Raw genomic sequence first — 20,169 nt, 5'->3', positions numbered from 1 at the left:
ATAATAAGCAGAGTAAATTACACTATGTAATACAGACAAAATTATTAGAAAAATATAAAATATAAGGTGGATCTAAATAATAAAAGTACATTTTACAAAGCTAAATCATATGCAATATGTGCCGAATTATGGATATAGACAATTGAATAACCTACATCCAGAAATATCTAATATATTCTGGTATTATATTGATTTGAAATTATTATATTTAATATAAAGTTATATCGCTCAAACAGAAATAGAGGGACATGGACATTTCACGTACACAATGTCTGGGCATGGAAGTCAATCCCAAAATGCTGGATCTGAGGCAGAATTCCTGGCCACTCTTGTCAAATTTTATATTGCTTAAATTATTTTTTGAAAGTCTAAAACAAAGGTAGTTATTGAAAAGCAGAATCACAAGAGCCTTGCTGTCTTTAAAAGGAACTTGGAAATAGCTAAAGTAACTGCATGGATAATGTTTCTTCATTCTTAACATCATTTGCTTTAATCAGTCAAATACGTGTTTATTTTACATAAAGAGAAAGGTAAAAGTGCTTAGAAAGCACAAAGCTAAAATAGCCTAGTCAAAAGAATGAAACAATTACTAATTTTACCTTCACTGTAGTATAATTACTGCTTTCCTGAACGTGAAATAATATTCCATTTTTGCTTCTTGTCCTGAACTTCATATCAAGGTTAGTTGGACCAACTGGATCATAGGCAGGATCTCTTAAACTTTGTTTTAGCAAAGAGTTACGCTTTTTACTTTGACTCAAAGTGTAATCCAGGCGTCCAATTCCATCCAGTGACAAAGCTGTATCAGCATTCATGACTGAAAGAACAAAAAAAGGTGATTATATTTAAAGGTTATTCTTAAAATAGATGCATGGAATCTGTCTTACAATATACATTTATTCACTGTGGAAATAATAGGTAATATTATGAGCACTAATGATGCATATAGCATGACAGCGTAATGACAAATGAAGCATACTCAACATGTAATGGGGTTTGTTTCTCATAGCCAGTACATCGGCTCTGAGTCATTCCTTCTTCAGGATTTAAACTCAAGTCTTATTTTCCTCTCAGATCATGAAAATTAAGCCTCTTATTCTACTGAGCAAAAAGGAACGTTCCTTCATTATCTGGCTTTTGAATGTGCCTGCTCAGCTTCCAAAAGAATTGCTGCATTTTATCTGCAATACCCAGTAGTTTGGAGAATACTATCCAAATTGAACTTCATTTACAATACACACACTGATTCAAATTCTAAATTGGTGTAGTGATCATCAGCCAAGACATAGAACACTTTGAGGCCATCACATGGCTACTTACCCAGTATTTTATGCATGTAATCAGCTTGTAATACAGTTAACCTCTTGATTTCGATGTTTACAGATTTATATATCCTTCAAATACTTCAGAAAATATATCAAGCATTTTCCTTTTAACGTTAGTAATGTGCTTTTAGATTAGTAAATAATGGAGCATAATGTCTTACATTTTTCACAAAATCGTCCAGTAAAGCCATCTGTGCATTGACATTGCTGCCAAGACCAGTTGTCAACACAGGTGCCACCATGCTTACAAAGATTTGTTGCACATGCTCCTTCTAATCTTGGGCATCTAGAAAAAAAGAAAGTTGAATATTTTTAAGACTGGATTTGTACGACAGTGACTGATTAACTTTTACTATGGTTACTACAAATACATAGCAAACACACCAAGTCCTTACCCCCTCTAGGAAAATTTAAAGTTGAAATATAACACCTGCAAGGTATCTTGATTCTACCATGAAGTGCCTCCCAGTAAGCTGTGCTTATTATATTTTGAAAGAGAATTCACAGGACTCTACTTTTTGCTACTTCATTCTTTAGACCATTTATTTATTTTTATTAGTTTTATAGATTTAAAAATGTAGATTCCACACCGTATGTGGAAATGGTAGACATTACAGAGACCCAATTCATGGACAATATAGTCATTTGCTGTTTTGAAATGATATGGCACTCTATCAATTTGACTTTTATAATTCACACTGATGCTACTAAACAGCTGTAGACTCTCTACATATGGTCTTCTCATCACTACGTTTAGGCTTTCTAAGCACCAGTGGCATGTTTTCTGTTCAGCTGGCCTCTTGTGACTTCAGCAAACTATATGTGCCTTCTGTTGCACTTTAAAGATTAAGTCTCTCCTCTGACTTACTATGTGATCCCGAGCAAGTCACTTAAACATTGTAATGAATACTGATCTTGGATAAGGGTGTCAACCAAATATTTAATAATATACACAGTGTAGCAATTTAGAAATGCCTATCCTTGGACAGTGGGTAAAAGCTCAAAAGCCTAAACAATATACACAGAGGTAATATTAACTGTGTAATTTAAATGGCAGCTCTTTGTGAAGGAAATTACAGTATATATTGCGTTATATCCTAACAAACCTGTCCACAATTCCTTGAGATGTTACTGCTTGGCTTGGTTCCAATGGACGCCCATTAATGGCAAATTCCATGATGCACCCAACAAAATCATGGCTGGCCACTTGTCCTTTCCTAGACAAAATTGGATCTATGGAACTGATTCCTCCAACAGTGAGTCTATTTGGTTGTACATCCAACGTCCTAAGTTAAAAACAAAAAAAAATCCAGTTAAAAATATTAAATTGAATGGAGTTATTATTAATTCATACATTTAATAAAGCTGATTATCACAGGGTCCCAAGGAAATATAATACATCCTGGCAGTGTCAGTGTCAAAGCAGGAAACAGTGCTGAATGACATGACAGTCCATTACAGGACACAAGTGCTTGTACACCTACACTGGACCAGTATAGAGATCACAATTAACATAACTAGCATGTCTTCAGGAGGTGATTTAAAAATCAATAAATCAATATTATGAAAAAAAGCCACACAGATGCAGGGTGAACATACAAGTTTCACACAGAGAGTGGTTAAGCCAGACCTGAAAAAGAAGACGTTCTCAGGCAGCAGTGCTAACCACTCTGCAACTGCCACATTATTATTAATGATGTTAAAGCAACATTTTATTCTTTATAGTTCAGTTTTCTAGTTGTATGCTCACTCCATGTTTTTATGAGTTTTTTTCTGGGTTCTCCAGTTTTTTCCCATCTGAAAAAGTCCTGTATGTTAGGTTAATTGGTGACTCTAAACTTAGCCAGTCTTAGGACATTATAACAATTTTGGTGAGAACAGGCCATTCAGCCTAACGAAGCTCATCAGTCCTATCCAACTAATTTCCCAAAAATAACATCAACTTGAGTTCTGAAGGTCCTTATAGTCCTGGTCTTTACAATGCTATTTTGTTATACAAGTAAAACCTAAGGATAAAGGATAACTTTAATAACTCTGACCTTCGATATTAGTAGCAGGGCATTCAAACCTTCATGGATTACAATCCAACCAACTTTAACTCCTCAATTAGTGATGCCTCTCTCCTTGACAAGTTTAATATGTTCCATACTCTCTTTGAATGTGATAACACAGAATCACTCATCACAGCTAAGCACTTACTCAATGATATGCTGCTCACAATCTCCATCAGTGATGTGTGCATCCCTCTGAGCAGGGTGAATGCACAAAAGACTGCTGGCCCTGATGGAATTCCAGGTTGGGTGCCTAGGGCTGGCATCTTCAAGGACATTTTCAAGATGTCACATGTCAAGCAGTTGCCCCCAACCACTTCAAATCACCCACCAATGTGCCATTGCTAAATGATGCTGCTGTTGCAGATCTTAATGACTTCTGCTTTGTTGCCCTTACAAGTGTTGTGAGAAGCTGTTCCTTTCCCATCTGAAATCCTGTCTGTCCTCAACACTACATTCTTATCAGTTTTCCTATTGCATCAACAGATCAAAAGAGAATGCCATCTCCATGGGACCAGAGTTCCACTGAGCTGCATGCTTAGACCTCTCCTTTACTCCCTTTTCACTCGTGACTGAACCGTACCTGTTCATGCCTTATACTCTATGATCATGTTTGCAGATGACACCACAGTGGTAGGTCTGATCAGCATTGATGATGAGATGGCCTACAGGGAAGAGGTCCAACACATATCGGTTTGGTATGCTGGCAATAGCCTAATCCTTAACACCTAGAAAATTAAGGAGCACATTATGAATTACTGGTAGACTAAGAGGAGTCACACCTCTGTCTATATCAATGAGGGTGAGGTTAAGAATATGGTAAGCTCCAAGTTCCTGGGAATCCACATCTCTAAGGATCCGAGTTGGGCCCTGAATATCTCCAATCTAATTAAGAAAGCGCATCAGCATCTTTACTTCCTGAGGAACCTGAAGAAAGCTCACTTACATCTTCAGGTTTTGATGAACTTTTACCACTGTAAGACTAACAGCATGCAGACAAATTGCATCTCAGTGTGGTATGGCAAATACTCAGTCTTCAATCAAAAGCCCTCCAACAGGTGGTAAAATATAGCCAACACTTCAACCGGTGTCCAACTACCCTCTGTCAAGGACACTCAGTGCAAACACTGTCTGCAAAAAGTGAGGGGTATCATCATGTATACCATTTATCTGTACCATACACAGCCTGACTCTTCTTCCATTTGGGAAATGGTATAGAAGCCTCTGCTGTCACACCAGCAGGCTAAAGAACAGCTTAATTTCCTTGACTGTCAATCTTCTGAACTCTATGTTACAATGTTAATCTCCATCCATCGGATCCTCAATAACTCCATTAGGACTCATTTCTTTTGTTATTCACTGACTGCTCTTCTGCACACTGAATAATCAGATACAGTACGCACAGTTTTGCACCTGCCAATTGCATTTAATGTTCAGCTACAATGAATTGTGATTGGATTCACTATGTCATATCATTGAATTCCAAATGTTAATTCTAATATATAACCTGCCATCCAGTTCCAAATGTTTTTACTATGATTACTGCTCACAATACATTAATTGCTGCTTTAATATATTTGAAATTTGCACAATTTAAAAAACAAACAGTAATGGCTACTGTTGACAGTAGATAAAAAAGTAATAATTTTATTCAAACTGCATTCATTTGTCCAAATGTGTATGTAAGAAATTGAATTTAACTCTAAATGTTTCATTAACTGACAGAGGTTCTTACCAGTCTTTATGAACAGCCACATTACTAACAGCACAGTATCCAGGTTCCTGGTCTTCAGTACAGGAATCTACAGTCAGGGATGCAGCCTAAAAAAAAAAGCACAGCTCAATTTTGTTAGGAATCTAACTTTTAATTTGGAAAATGTTTTAGTTTTTGGTGCAAAATGACCTTTTGTATCTGAAAAGCGATGTTTTATTCAATTCAGTCTCAAATAATAAAATGGTTTTGGGTCACTTTTCAATAGCAAGTTTCTATCAAGATGGTATGCAAATGCAGGCCTTAATAGCTTTATCAAAAGTACAGGTATGGTTATTTTAGTAAATACGTCTACAAGGAAAACTGTGGGAATAACAGAAAAATAAACATTTACATATTAGCCTATACTGGATGAATGCAAAGAAAATAATGGGTGCATGATCCAACTGTCTGCGGTGGGTTGGCACCCTGCCTGGGATTGGTTCCTGCCTTGTGCCCTGTGTTGGCTGGGATTGGCTCCAGCAGACCTCCGTGACCCTGTGTTCGGATTCAGCGGGTTGGATAATGGATGGATGATCCAACTGATAATTATTCTTTATGCTGAAGGTGGGATGCTGAAGATTTATATGTCTGCTTATGTAATTAGGGGCTCTATACCAGTAAGCGTTTATCTGGAACATTTAGAGTCTGGGTCCCAGGATGCAAAATGCAGAAGACATCTGCTTGATACATCTGAGTTACTGCAGGAAGAAACCTGAAACAGCTGCAAAACACAGGGGTACAACCTCTCTTTAAAGTTCAGTAAGGACATAAATTAAATCAGGTTCTCGTATACTATAGCCAATGCGTACTGTACTGCAAAATTCTATATTGTGAGTAACTGTGATTGAAAGAAAACAGACATCAGACAACATTTACCCTCATGAAACAAAAGGATGCTATGCTACCATTAGTTGTATTAACTTATCAGTTGCAAAAACCTCCAGAAGCAAGGCCTTCTAATTTTGCAAGTGCTGGCAAAATATGTAAAATTACTCATTCATTCATTCATTTTCCCACCATTTTAATACAATTCAGGGTTGCAGTACATATTCTGGAAACATTAGCAGCAAGGCAGGAATCAAGCCTGTATGAAATGTAAATCCATCACAGGGGACATTTACTCAAGCACCCAAACAAACTTTCATCAGACAAATTTAGAGAGTTCAATCTAACTTGCAGGTCCTAAAAATTGTAAGGCCAACTATATACAATACAATACAATTTATTTTTGTATAGCCCAAAATCACACAAGAAGTGCCGCAATAGGCTTTAACAGGCCCTGCCTCTTGACAGCCTCCCAGCCTTGACTCTCTAAGAAGACAAGGAAAATCTCCCAAAAAAACCCTTGTAGGGAAAAAATGGAAAAAACATTTGGAAAGGCAGTTCAAAAAGAGACCCCTTTCCAGGTAGGTTGGGTGTGCAGTGGGAGTCAAAAAGAAGGGGGCCAATACAATACAATATACAGAACAGAACACAAGTAATCCTTAATACAATATAAAAATAAAAATATTAGTATGGAGTAGAATTTAACAGTAGATGATATCACATAATTATATATATATATATTTATCCAAGTATTTTTCAACCGCACACACAAAGTCTGACTCCTGTCTGAGAAGTTACATTCTGTTTCTAATGGCAAGGTTTAATATACCTGGATCTATCCCTATCCTTCATGTTACCTGAATGACATAGTACATGAGACCCCCCGCTTTGTCTTGTGTGTAGTGAAACCACACTGTTGTTCCATATGAGATTTTCAGGATACGTCAGCTCTGTTACCTCTTTTCTGGTCAAGACTCTCTTTGATTTATTTGCGACCAATAGGATCATTTATATCTTTGTATAGCCCTGCCCTTAGATAAGTTTGCAGGGGGTCAACCTAATAAGTACATATATCTCCTGACAACATAGCCATAGGTTCACTGAAGTACACAAAGAATTGAGGCAGAGAGTGATGCACAATAAAAGTTAAAATTTCTAAATATATATAACCAGAAGGAAACCCCACAGTATCATTTTAAAATTAACCCTTGTTATATTTATTAACTTGTTGAAAGGGGGAAAAAAATCGTCACATTCTGCAGTTACTATCTGGGAACAATGAAGTCCTCCAGGTGGATAGGTAGGCTAGAAAATCTATAGATTTATTCATTTGTACTTGCTGCAATTGACTATTGTCTTGTTGTTTATGATCAATTTCCTTGGGAAATTTGCACCTTTGTACAACTATGACAATTAGGAGAGAGAATAGAGGATAAATGTTGTTTTTTTTCCCTCTAAACTTAGTTTCTTCTTTCCATGTTTTTGAAAACAACGAGTTTGAAACAAATGAGATGAATATGCCTTTCATCAATTTTGGCATGTTGCTAGTTGTGCCCACACCTGCCAGAGCAGGTTACAGCACCTTGGGATTTTGCCCAAAACAGCTAATTCTTTTTGTGTTTACTTTTCCAGAATACTTGGAATTACAGAATTTCCTTATATAGTAGGTCAATATGCAAAATCACAGTATTAAATAAACCGTTTGGTTGACTTGCTGACACTGGCTAAGATAATGGCACTGACACTGGCACTGGCACTGATAATGTGCTACTGCCTGATAAAGCTATTTGTCGAACAGCAGTTTCTGCTGATCATGACATGTAATCCTCTATTGACAGTTGAGAGCTTCTAATTCTAGCCTTCTTCATGTTCCATAACCCTTTCATGCAATGCTCTGGAAAAACTCATTCAAATAACTTTGTGGTTTGGATTTCTGGAACTTATTGTCTAAGCCTGTTCATACAGCTTTGACCGTCTGTTAAACACACTGGAATACTGTAAAATTGAAAGTTTATGGAAGTTTATTAAAGTTTGTTATTTAGTTTGGCCAAAGAGACATATCATGCAAAAAGATACCTTCCTAGCACTAAACAGAAGCTAATGGTTGCCCTAACTAATAGCCTGCAAGTACACTCTTCACCTCTCTCATGTGAAGTCTGAGGAACTCCAACCACAAACTTGCTCAAAGGTGCCTTCAAAAACCGCATAACAAAAGCGAAAATTAAAAAGAATGAGTTGCCAACTAAATCTACACCAGCTCTAACAAGGCAAAAGAAAACAACTCACAAATACAACAAAAAGCTGACATTTTACGTGTAATACCTTGACAATCTTAGAAAAAAATTCTGAAATGATACAAGCTAGTATGAGTGCAACAATTGCAAATGAGTGCTAGAACTCATGTTTTGTAGCATGCACACTGAGGATAGTACATAGCAGTGTGATCTGATAAAAACTGCGGTGAAGTAATAATAATGTCACAATTAAAAAAAAATGGAAAGAATGGCTGTAAAACATGAGTAAAAAAGGTGAGGAAAGAAACCGATTAGCAAATTCCACCAAGAGTGAAACCTCCAACTGTGTAAATGTTTAAGTCAGTACTACAAAACCATCTGTTTCTGCCTTGCTTTAATTTCTGTCCCTTAATTAACAAGCTGCAAAAGTCCCCCTGCTGTATGCTGTGACAGTAACCATCCTGTACATTAATTTGGACTGGTTGATGAGAAAGACCAACCTAAAATGCATTCTTTTCTCCTCTACTTTAAATTGTATCATGTTCCTCCTTTGTGTATTTTCACACTGAAACTGTATTTGATTTCCACATTCCCTTTGCATAATATCCTGCTGTTTTAGAACTTGTCAGGTAATTCCTCCTGTTATCTCTTACTGCTGCATGTTTTACTTACATTTTAACAGTTTACTTTAATTGTGTTTTAAAATATAAAATGACTTGTGATTGTCTACACAGTGAAGAGATTTTAGATTAGAACATGTTAAGCAACAGGCTACAGACAAGTGTCATGACCCTAAATTGTCTTAGCATCCAATCCTCCATCCATCCATCTTCTTAACCTGCTTATGGGCATGGTTATGAACCAGCTGTAGTCTAACTCAGTAAACTTTGGTCACGAGACAGGAACAACCCCAGACAGTGTGCCAGTCCACCACAGGTTAACCACACACACACACTATGGCCAATTTATCAACACCTTCTCCTTGCAAGGGAGCAGTGGTAGTACTGTGCCACCCATTGCTTTAATAGTAATACAGTATTAGGAAGCCTTTGTTGTCATTGTACTAGTACCATGCACATCATGGCAGTAAGCCATGCCATTATAGAGAATGTTCTGAAGAAATTATTGCAGTGGCAGAGAAGTAGTATGTCAATGTAGTGTGTCCCCTAGTCCGACGTTTTGCAGCAGGGAGGCCAGTTATGGTTAACAAACTTCCTGTGGGTTTACTAATCCTTTAAATGTGAGCTGATGTTCAGGACTACAGGGAAATGTTCAGCTGGTTGGAGGAATCCTAGGCTCCAGGAGTTCTAGGTGTTATGAATGACCTTGGAAGTGTTTTGGGCTGCAGCTTAAAAGCTTCTTTGGATAAGGCATGTACCGATCTTCATGTTGGGAAGTGAAAGAATAAGGATGCAAGTGACATGAAGAAAAGAGGAAAGAGAAAGGGGAGAATATGAGAGAACTATGGTGGGAGGTGGCCTAGCTACTCCTTGTGGTACGTACTCTATGTAGGTAAACCCCGTGTAAGCACAGAATATGTGGTTTTCTGTGACAATTGGTACTTTTTCTTGCTCCATTTACCTACTCTGCTTCTACCTGTTTGTTTGTAATAAAATACACCTTATTCCCATTTCTTTGGCCTTTTGATATTATCATGGATTCAAGAGCACCTAACATCTCTCACTGCTCTTAACTGTACTTAAAGCAAAGAAGAGAGAAGCTTCAAGGTAAGGTAGTTATACTCACTAATCATGGTGCTGGAGAGTGGTGATGTGTTGCAGATTGATTAGCATGCACAGGTAAAAATTTACTATACTCTATAAACAGGACAATAATGACCCTTTAAGACTATAAAATACTTGACTACATTCAGGATTACAGCATGTTTGTAAGTTTCATATGGGGATGAACCTTGAGTTATCTCAAATGAAAAAGCCTCATATGATTTTGCTCTATATATTCAACTTGTAATTAGAAATTGCTCTTTAATGTAAAGATTCATTTAAGCACAACAAAGCAAGACACAAGCTTCCTTTATTTTTCTTAAAGGACTTAATGCACAGTTCCTTTGCAGTTCTCTCCTCACAAAAAAATCCAAAACCAGCCACCCATAGGTCATACTCCTAGCTCTTCTTGTTGCTTACCTACAAAAGAAAAATCAACTACAGAATCAAAAAGCATAAAAGATGCATTTTGTAATAAGCACCATTCTACCAAACTGAGGCAGCACATTTATCTCCGCTCTCAGCAGAAACAAAGTGCAAGAGATCAACCAGAAGGAAACAGCACTTTAAAATTATTAGGGAAAGTCAAAAAGTTAATTTTTCACCTGGTGAACAATACTCCAAATCCCCTTTCCTTTTCATCCTAACACCCCACCGAGCCTTTGATCTGTGCACCGTCTAATGATGAGATTTCCGCAGCAGTAGCTGGTTCTGTCCACCACTATTTTCCTCAGTCCCATAGGGATCCCTACTCACAGGAGATTAGAAGTTAGCTCATGCAATCAAACAGCAAGAATTACTAGACTTCAAAACTATTTCTGAAAATAAGTCAAAGCAAGCTGAATGCACACATCAAGAGGAAACTAAAGGCCAAGTATGAGTAGCTCAATCGAAAAACTGTACAATATGCGGCACAGGCATTTTCCTTCCTGTTTAGACCTTTCGTTGACCCAAAATTGCCCTGAGTAATGTGCTGAAACCTATGGCAGTGGCAAACTGCCAACTAGAGAGAGTTTAGAAATACTGTGTTCAATTACTATGGATGAGGTACATATGTGCGAGAATGTGTTTTTCTGCGTTGTGCCACTGCAGTTTTTTAGTGTCTTAAATGCAAGAGCACCTATGAAAAAAAAACCACTCTCTCATTATCTTTGGTCACCTTCCATCACTTATGTTTCTTCCTTTCCAACCTTCTACTGGACATTATGCCTTTGGCTACTGCTTTTAATCTTTTAGCTCCTTTACAGTTTACTGGAGATGTCTATAGTATATATTATTTCCTTTGTAAAGTCTCTGGTTATTTGCACACCACCAAGTAATGCTGCTCCCCTAAGTTGCTATATCCTGATCATCAAGGCCAATTCACACACAACTTTACTTGAAGCTTCTCAGTGCCACATATTGAGAAATGTACTACTATTCACCTGTTTTCTTCAGAACTGTGAGAAGGATGTGTACATTTTTAAGCTATTTAACATTTCTAAGCAGTAGGTGGTGCCACCAGGCCCCAAACCCCAGACCCATTAATGCCCAACACAGTCACAGATTCAAATAATGGATTTTTAACCCACCAAGCACTTTTCACAATATAGCACAACTAATAATCACACAAAGCAGTTACTCTTTTCTCTCCTTCCACCTCCATTTGAGTGTTGTCCACTACCTCCCGACTTTGACTCATCGAGGTAAGGCAGCGGGCTCCTTATATTCTGGACCGGCATAAAACAGCTTCCAATGACCCTGCATGACTTGTGGGGAGTAGTTCTGGGTTGTTTGGGAACTAGAGCAATCCTCCCCCAACAGTGGCCCCTTGCTGCACCCAGCGACCCTGACAGGGTTGCACTTGTGGAATCCACTCCCCATGAAACCCTATGGATGTCCAAGCTGGGACATCCCCAAGAGACCACTGCCACCTAACGTATGGGGGATGGAACTGCTCCAGGCCTCTGGCTTCTGCTCGCCTATCCCCTGGCACCTTCCACCTTGGCAAGAGGTCATGCCATCGTCCTGCCAGGATGCCTCTCAATCCCCCATGGCACTCACACAATATAATAAATATGTACAAATTACACAAGCATGATGTGTTGTTATGATTTTCAGTCTAAGATTTGATATTTAAAGACTCCTGCTTAAGACTGATAGCACTGATGTGTGCTCAAGTTGACATCATTTTGCTAGTTTAGATTAATAAATAAAGCAGTGGATTAAACGAAAACACAGATCGCCAGGGTTGCGCAACCCTAACCAGCAGAAAAATATGCAAGACTATCATTAACCCTATGAATAAAGGAGAGTTACATGGGTAAAAATTTTACATTTTGTTCCCTGAATTCATATTTTTAACATAAAATTGATGAGAGACAGAAGTATAGCAAAGAAGCATCTGGGACAAGGCCAAAGCTTAACCCTGAATGAGAAACCAGTCTAACACAGTGCAGAAGTAAACCCAATTACCTGAAGAAAACAGACACAAACTGTGCAGCTCTGAGGTAGCAGCGCCTACTTCTGCACCTGAATGATGCCTGCTCGGTTTAACTATACTGTAAATCTGTTTTTCTGTATGTGAATGTCAGAGCCTAAACTGGCAGAATCCATGCATTCTTTTCCAAGCTAACATACTGGAGATAGTTGATTTAAGCAGTGCAATACAGAATCCTGTATATCATTTACACACTCACACCCATTCATATTACGCTGATTTCAAAGTTACTAAATAACACAAACATGGAATTTTGGGGATTTGAATAGAAACTTGAATACAAATAGAAAGAATTTGACCCCATATTCTTGGAGCCGTCAGGGAAGACCAATTACTATTGCCCTAGCATGCAGTATTCCGCCAGTTTATCTCGGGATAAACTTCTTTCTGTAATATAATTTTTTTAGAGTTTTTTTAAATCTATCATTAGGCCTATTGATCGAAAAATGTAAAAACTCCAATGCAAATTCAATTAATGGGACATCCTTCTGCCAGAATCTGCCAGTGTTTAACTGTCTTCAGGCAGCATGATGTACTATTCTTCCCTAAAATTGTTAATACACTCATAACTTAATAATATGGAAAACATTGTCTCAGAGTACTCAAGATAATTTCTACGGACGTCATGGTTGTCAAACTGTCCTGTGAACTTTTCATCCTGGATAACATCCCATCAGGCAGGAAATAAATGCTATACCAAAAAATGAAAGTGATCGCTAAAAGCTGAGAGCACTGGATTTTTTCCCACCATCATTTATTCAAAGCCTGATTCCTGCATTTAATTAATGCTTTTGTTTTGGTTTTTGCTTTGTTTTTGCTTTCATTCTATGCAGTCATAAAAAGGCAAAGGCATTTGATTATCTTTTTGTAAGAACTGTAGAATGCTGGGAGTCATCCCACTATGACTGAATGATCAAATAAAGAAAATTGATTGTCTATTGTTGCCACAGAACTTACTCAATTTCTTCTCTTTTTAGGAATGAACTCCCTTTATAAGATTTTTCTACCTTAATTGTTTTCTTTACAAAAGGCACTGAAACAGCAGGCTCTGCAACAGTAACAATGTCTTTTAAACTGTTGACTGGGATTCAGATTACTTTGTACTTGCGGGATCACTAGCAAGCAGATGTATTAGTAAAAGATGATTGGTACTGTGGTGTAGCAGCGAGCACCACAGAGGTGGGTTTCAATGCTGTCTCTGAGACAGTCTCTATTGAGTTTGTGTGCTCTCTGTCTTTTTGGTGTGAATTCTCTGTCTTCTTCCAAAATGTCAAAAAGAGGAACTGTTATAATTACTGATCATTCAAAAATGGCAGTGTATGAAAGAGTGTGGATTGTAGGTGTTTGGTTCCTGCCTAGTACCTAATCTTCCTGGGAATGAAGTAATAAGAGTTCATAAAATGCTTATATTTTGAAAAAAATAAGAGAGAAATCCTGCAATTTCTAGCAGGGTGGGAAATTAGTTTAATAATGAATAACTATTAATTGATTCATTAATGTTAAACTTTCAAAGCATTCCTTGAACATTCATGTAGTAATAAAATTTAAATGAAAGATGCACTCTCATTGAGTGCCGGAACCTAGAATAAAGCCACTGGGGCCAAAGCAATGTGTGTTTATTGCCTTACATTATTACATTACACACAGGGAGAAATGCAGAAGTAACAAAGAAAAAGAACCATTCTTTCTTTCTTTCTTTCTTTCTTTCTTTCTTTCTTTCTTTCTTTCTTTCTTTCTTTCTTTCTTTCTTTCTTTCTTTCTTTCTTTCTTTCTTTCTTTCTTTCTTTCTTTCTTTCTTTCTTTAATGCCTGGCTTCACATCTTCCCACTAGCTGAGTACTTACCATCAGCTCTCCCCTGATTTTATACTTCATCACCCTCTGAATTTGGGCTGGCTTCATATCTTTCCCTGAGGTCATTTACAGCTTCATCTCAGAATCCCTATAACTGTATTACTGTCACCAGGATAGAGCTCACTCCAGTAGCTGCTGGTGTGCCAGCAGTACCTTAAATGAACCCATCTCCCAGGCAGTCTCTCATCTGTCTGCACTCTTAATGTAAAAGCACAGTTACACAAGTTCCTTTCTAAGACCTTGTGTCCACACACTCGTCAGGATGGCTATAGACTTGTTACACAGATATCATGCAACATATCTTTTTATACTTATATTTAAAAATGAGAACCACAAACAGGTATTAAATATAAGTACATCATGGTAATATGTCAACAAGAAGCTTGCTAACATAACGTACCATACATGCGCATCTATCAGCACATCCTATTCATCCTTTCTATACCCAATTTTTATCCTGTACTCAGCAGAAACATCCACAGAACAACACATATCTACAATAGGCACAAAGGATGCCCTGACATACACACTTTTTTCAGGGTCAGTTTTTGAGTTGTAAATTAACATAACAAGACCTCTTTGATCTTAGGGAGTAACCTATACCAACATAGGAACAACCATGGTTTGACCTAAGGTCCAAGTGCTGTGAAGTGGCAACTCCATGCTTTGTGATTGTCCTTTGAAGAAGAAAGCTGTTTCAGCAGAACCAGATAAAACCGTAAGACTACTTGAAAGAACTGTTTTACGGTTTAGCATGTAAAAATGATAACAAAAAATGACTTCTACAAGGGATCTGAAAGACTGTGAGTGCTGAGTGTTTAACAGGTATCAACAAATCCCAATCAGCCTGAGCACTCGCAATGAAAATGCATGTTTCAATAAAAAAAGCATGGCAGTAGGTCGACTTCTAACACATGTAGCACAAATAAGGTAATTAGATGTATTAACTCCAATCGATGACAATGAGTGTCATTTAGATAGGAAAATGAAAGGGTAATTTTCAATAGAAAATAGTGTTCAGGTGGGTAGGTGATTTTCATAAATGTTCATGCTATCGGTTCTTAAAAGACTTTCAGCCCACATTTATAAGCTTTATTGATACTTGGTTTTTACTCCAGTAAATCTAGTTTTCTCCTACTGTCTAAAGCCATGTGGCTGTTTCCATTTTTGATATAAATGAGTTAAATATTGTCAGTTTAAACTGATTACGATTAAAATACAGAAGTAAGGTAAAAACTACTGCCTTATGAATCCACTGTCCTGACACTGCATCCTGGTTAATGTCTGCATAGTGTTTGCATATTTTTGTCCATAAGCGGCATCTACAAAGGACTGGTATGATATCCAGGGCTATTTGTTGCTTTGAACGCAATACAGGCTGGCACCCTGTAACCTAGAAATGGAATGGGTGAGTTCAGGAATTTCATGTGACAAAAGGAATGTTTAAAATCACCAAGGACGTAGTGACACAGGACATTAGATGCTTAGAATAAGTTAGCAAGCAGAGTAGTAGTTCATGGACTTTTATATCTTGAATATGAAAAGCTATGCTGAGCTGAATTGCCTGTTCTTGTCAAAACTTTTCTTATTATTTTATGTGTGACTTGAAATATGAAACTTTTTATTTCGTAAGAAAATGATTGAGTCTTGAGTCTGGCTAAAATCAACTGTGCAGTAAAGAACCAATCACAAACACAAACAAGCACCTCAGTGTTTTGTTTCTGTTTTATAGTAATGTTAATCTGCTAACCTATTTGAACTGCAATACTTCTTTTTCTGTGCTGTACTTACGGTGGAAATAACACTTTATAACTGATAAAGTAATCAAAAAAGCAAATTCGCTTTAAACATTTTATACAATTAGACAGTGGACAGATGAATCAGTAAGCTACATAAAACAAAAGGACCAACCTTTTCTTATTTACATTCAGTATTATGGGTTTTGCAAATATCAACCCTGACCTCACTGAAATGAAGCTGCGCATATATTTTTATTTTTTGAATTTTCTGTTTATTATTAACATTAATTGTAGCCTCTTCAAGTATGTTTCAGCAATGCGTCATCTCTCTCCAAACACTTATGCTAGATTTATTTTATATTACCAGTGGGAGTATGAACATGATGCTTCTTTTTTATTTTATTTTATTTTTTTTAGGTGACAGAACATGTTAATTTCCTTCTTATTATGAAATATTCCTAAAATGTGAATATGGAATTACATTTATCAAAGCAAACTGAGTACCTTTCCATCCTGTCACTCTGCACTATCGCAATACTGACAATTTAACGATTTTACCAGTTTCCTACCAAATCCCAGTACGCTGAAGGAAATGACAGACTTCAAGTAATGTAAAGGGGCCTACATAATATAGTTCTGACATTTTTGTGGATTTTTTTCCCTGATCATACAAAAATGACTGAAGAAAAACTTTGTACTAAGTAAAGTACAGTAATGTTTTATTTGATTTGAAAAAGACCAGAAATATAAAATGTGTCACAAGTTCGAAAGCCACACTGACCTGCCAGAATCCACAGACTAAAACATTCTGGTTGCTTAGCAGATACTGTTTTGGTTCATAAAGCCAGACATACAGTACATGAACTCTGGACTTTGTATTTAAGCAAATTGCTGTAACACATGCATTACAGAATCCAGAATGCAGAACTATGGATTTTCATATAATATTGAATAAGACAGATAATGAACTAAGTGTTCAAGTACTCACCATTCCTGTTCTCCGAGCAATGACAGTGTGAAACTGTCCATCAGAAACCTTCTTCATAGCCATTAATTTATAAGTTCCACTTCCAAGGTTAAATGAGAATCTCATTCTTCCTTCATATGTTTCCAAAGCCAGAAATTCAGCTTTATCTCCCGTCTGATTATCATAGTTATACAGTAAGAGGGCATTACTCTTAATAGTTGCAAACTTGATGTAGATGTAATTGTTATTTGGATCCAAACTTGGGAATTCCATATACGATAACTCTTCAAAACCATAGCTGTTCAGCTCACAGTGCTTGCCAAAGACACCTAATCAAAGCAAACATGGGTCACAAACCATAAGTACAACACTTTATTTCTATTAAAGTCTAATAGATTTATTGGTGTTAATGCATTTTTCATTTTACTAGAATACTGACAGAATAGCTACTTTTCAATTACATGGCAAGGTGTAATGTATTGTTAGGAGGACTAAAAAGGAATTACAGCAAACATTTGCTGCAAATTTCATGGCTCTATGTGTGATATAAAAGACTGCAGCAACAGAAATGATGTCACAACACAGTGAAAAAGGTATGGTGCATACTACATAGGCCTTCATAACCGTTTCTTTGAAAGGAGACTTTAATGTAAATTTTCTTAATGAAAATATTTATATCGGGAAATAAATTGGTGCTTTAAAAGGCATTTATGATGAAATACAACTTTCATGAAGAAAGATATCTGGAAAATTTTGAAGGGCATGTTAAATGAAAATTAACAGAAATATTTAAACTATATAAGCACAAGACAGGCCAAATGATGTAGAGAGAAATTTGGGCATAGATGTCTTCTGAAATAACACCTTAGATACTAAACCTTTAGGCTAATTTCACTTTCAAATGCAAGTATCATTGGTACCTTCTAGTGCTGAATTGACAAGGTTAGAGGTAAGAAATTAATGAAAGTATATCAGTATATCAGTACTATGCTTGTATTAAGGTTTATTGTTGTTTGAATTAACATAAATGATGGTCATCTGTTTGGAATTATGCTAATATATGACAATTGTTTCTTAGGTGGAATGGTGGGACAGAATAGGCCTACAATGGTGCCTCATATTACACTTATACCCTATTATACCTTACAAGTAACAACACAGTGCACGATAATGTGTAGTGAATACACTTGACTTGAGCATTCATAGTTTTTATACTCTCTCTGTATGTTTAGCATTCATTTGCTCAGAGGTTGATGTGCTATCTGCTTCCTGAACAGCTCTTCTTTTCTCCAGCCTAGCAGCCCACTTCTTCTTTCTTTCGTCGGCATCTTTTCGCATAAAAACTGATTAAGTTAGTGTTTGTGTTGCAATTACTTAGAACGTTTTTTTTTTTAATTTTTCACTTAAGCTGGCACTTAAGTCTTCAATCTGCCTCAAGAATGATTTAGGATATGAAGGTCAGGGGAAGTGATGGCGAAGGTGGTAGGGATGAGAACGGCACCCATACACATGCACCGTACGGCCACCCTGCTGGCTGCAGCCAAGAGTTGATTCTACATTAAAATAAAAATAAAAAGAGGAATACCCTTGGAGGTCAATCATCATCCCGAAAGTGGATAGTAGATGTCACGTAGTATATGTGTACCAAATTTCAGGTCAATAGTTCAAATGGTTTTCGAGCTACAGATGATTTAAAATCCTGGACAGACAAACGAACAGCCATGGTAGCGTATAATATAAGAAGATAGAAATGTGAAAATTACACAGAGGCTTGTGTTTTTTTGGGGGTCTTTTTTGTGCACCTATAGTTTAAAGACATAAAGTTAGGCAGATTGTTGATTGGAAATTGTTTCAAGAGTCGGGTAATAGAGTGGAGTCCTGCTCAAAAAAAGAACCTTCCTTATGCTTGTTGCTTCTAAGATAGGTTGTGGCTCATTGAGAACCCAATACTAGGAAAGTTGCACCAGAAGAAAACAATGCATGTGCGCTTAATTTCTTTTTGCAATAGATGTTATTGTTACATATGGATTTGTGAAGATGAGGCATGAAAAGGCCAAATTGTTGTGTTTTGCAAATGCAAACATTATTATTTTTATTTTTTGATCAATTATTTCAAGATTGCACTAATATTGAGGGTAGCAATTGAATTAAGTGAATTCAGTAAATTGGTTGTACACACATTACTGTTATTTGAAACCTAAATATTAAAGAAAAGTGATGAAATCCCTCTGTTAAATGATGAAAAATGACAGTATAATCTCAAAAGATGGGGAAAATGTTTGGTGGCAGCAATATAAACTGCAGTAGGTCCTTAAATCCCATGAAGCACTCTTTAATAGGACTGAACAAAAATTTTAGAAAATGCTACCAACGTAAAGTAGACAACTACATATGATCAATAACATGAATAGACAGGACACAGTCAAAAAGTAAAACATTAGTGATAAATCATACAGGAACATGAAAAAATAAATAAAAGACACTATACTTTTGAGACCCCTAGTTATAACACATGAAAACGAAGAAATTATATTTAAGCAATGTTCCATTATAATGAAATCTAATTTGCATAATATTATTTCCGATTATGATAAAATGTTTCCAGGTTTTTCTTATCTAATAGGCACAAAATAATAAATTAGTAAAAACTATGTGGATGGCACCAAGGCACTCATCTCTCTGGCATTTTAAGTGTGGTCACTTACCAAATGGACAATGACAGTAATAGCCATCCACTCCATTCTGACAGGATCCCCCATTAAAACAAGGATTACATTCACAGTAATTGATGGCGGAGTCACAAGTTTTTCCTAGATTCACAAAACAGCACTGATTAAAATTAATGATTGTGCTTAACTCATAATATATAGCAACTATGTCTGTGAAGGAACGATGCCAATTTAAATTATTAATGGCCTGTGAACTGGCATCTATTTTGAAAATATATATGCTATCGATTTCAGAGTAGTCATTGATTGCATGATGTTTTTTAAATTATTATTGGAGCAATGCTTAAACAAATTGACAATAACACTCAACAAAACAAACCCTTTAGTCACTGCTGAATCAGAATATAAACTTAAGATAATTAACACAACAACAAAAAAAAAACTGTAATGAGACGGACTCATCAACATTGACTTCATCAACGACCCTAAAGGCGAAATCTCAATTTGAAAGTCTTTCGTTTATTCAGATTGAAATTGCTTAATTTGGAGAT

General features: G+C 36.6%; 1 protein-coding gene across 1 annotated transcript in view; it reads right to left on the bottom strand.

Moving 5' to 3' along the window:
* Positions 1–20,169, bottom strand: part of LOC114651938 (protocadherin Fat 4) — a 245,230-nt gene that overhangs the window by 12,536 nt on the left and 212,525 nt on the right. Inside the window, exons 10-15 of the mRNA XM_028802039.2 lie at positions 19,655–19,759; positions 16,971–17,278; positions 5,112–5,197; positions 2,432–2,611; positions 1,487–1,611; positions 600–817 (exon numbers count right to left, since the gene is read on the bottom strand). Coding sequence (XP_028657872.2) covers positions 600–817; positions 1,487–1,611; positions 2,432–2,611; positions 5,112–5,197; positions 16,971–17,278; positions 19,655–19,759 — 1,022 coding nt within the window. The remainder of the gene's footprint in view (positions 1–599; positions 818–1,486; positions 1,612–2,431; positions 2,612–5,111; positions 5,198–16,970; positions 17,279–19,654; positions 19,760–20,169) is intronic.

This window comes from Erpetoichthys calabaricus, chromosome 5 (assembly GCF_900747795.2).
Source record: "Erpetoichthys calabaricus chromosome 5, fErpCal1.3, whole genome shotgun sequence".
Classification (NCBI taxonomy): Eukaryota; Metazoa; Chordata; class Cladistia; order Polypteriformes; family Polypteridae; genus Erpetoichthys; species Erpetoichthys calabaricus.
This window is presented reverse-complemented; position numbering and strand designations above follow the sequence as displayed.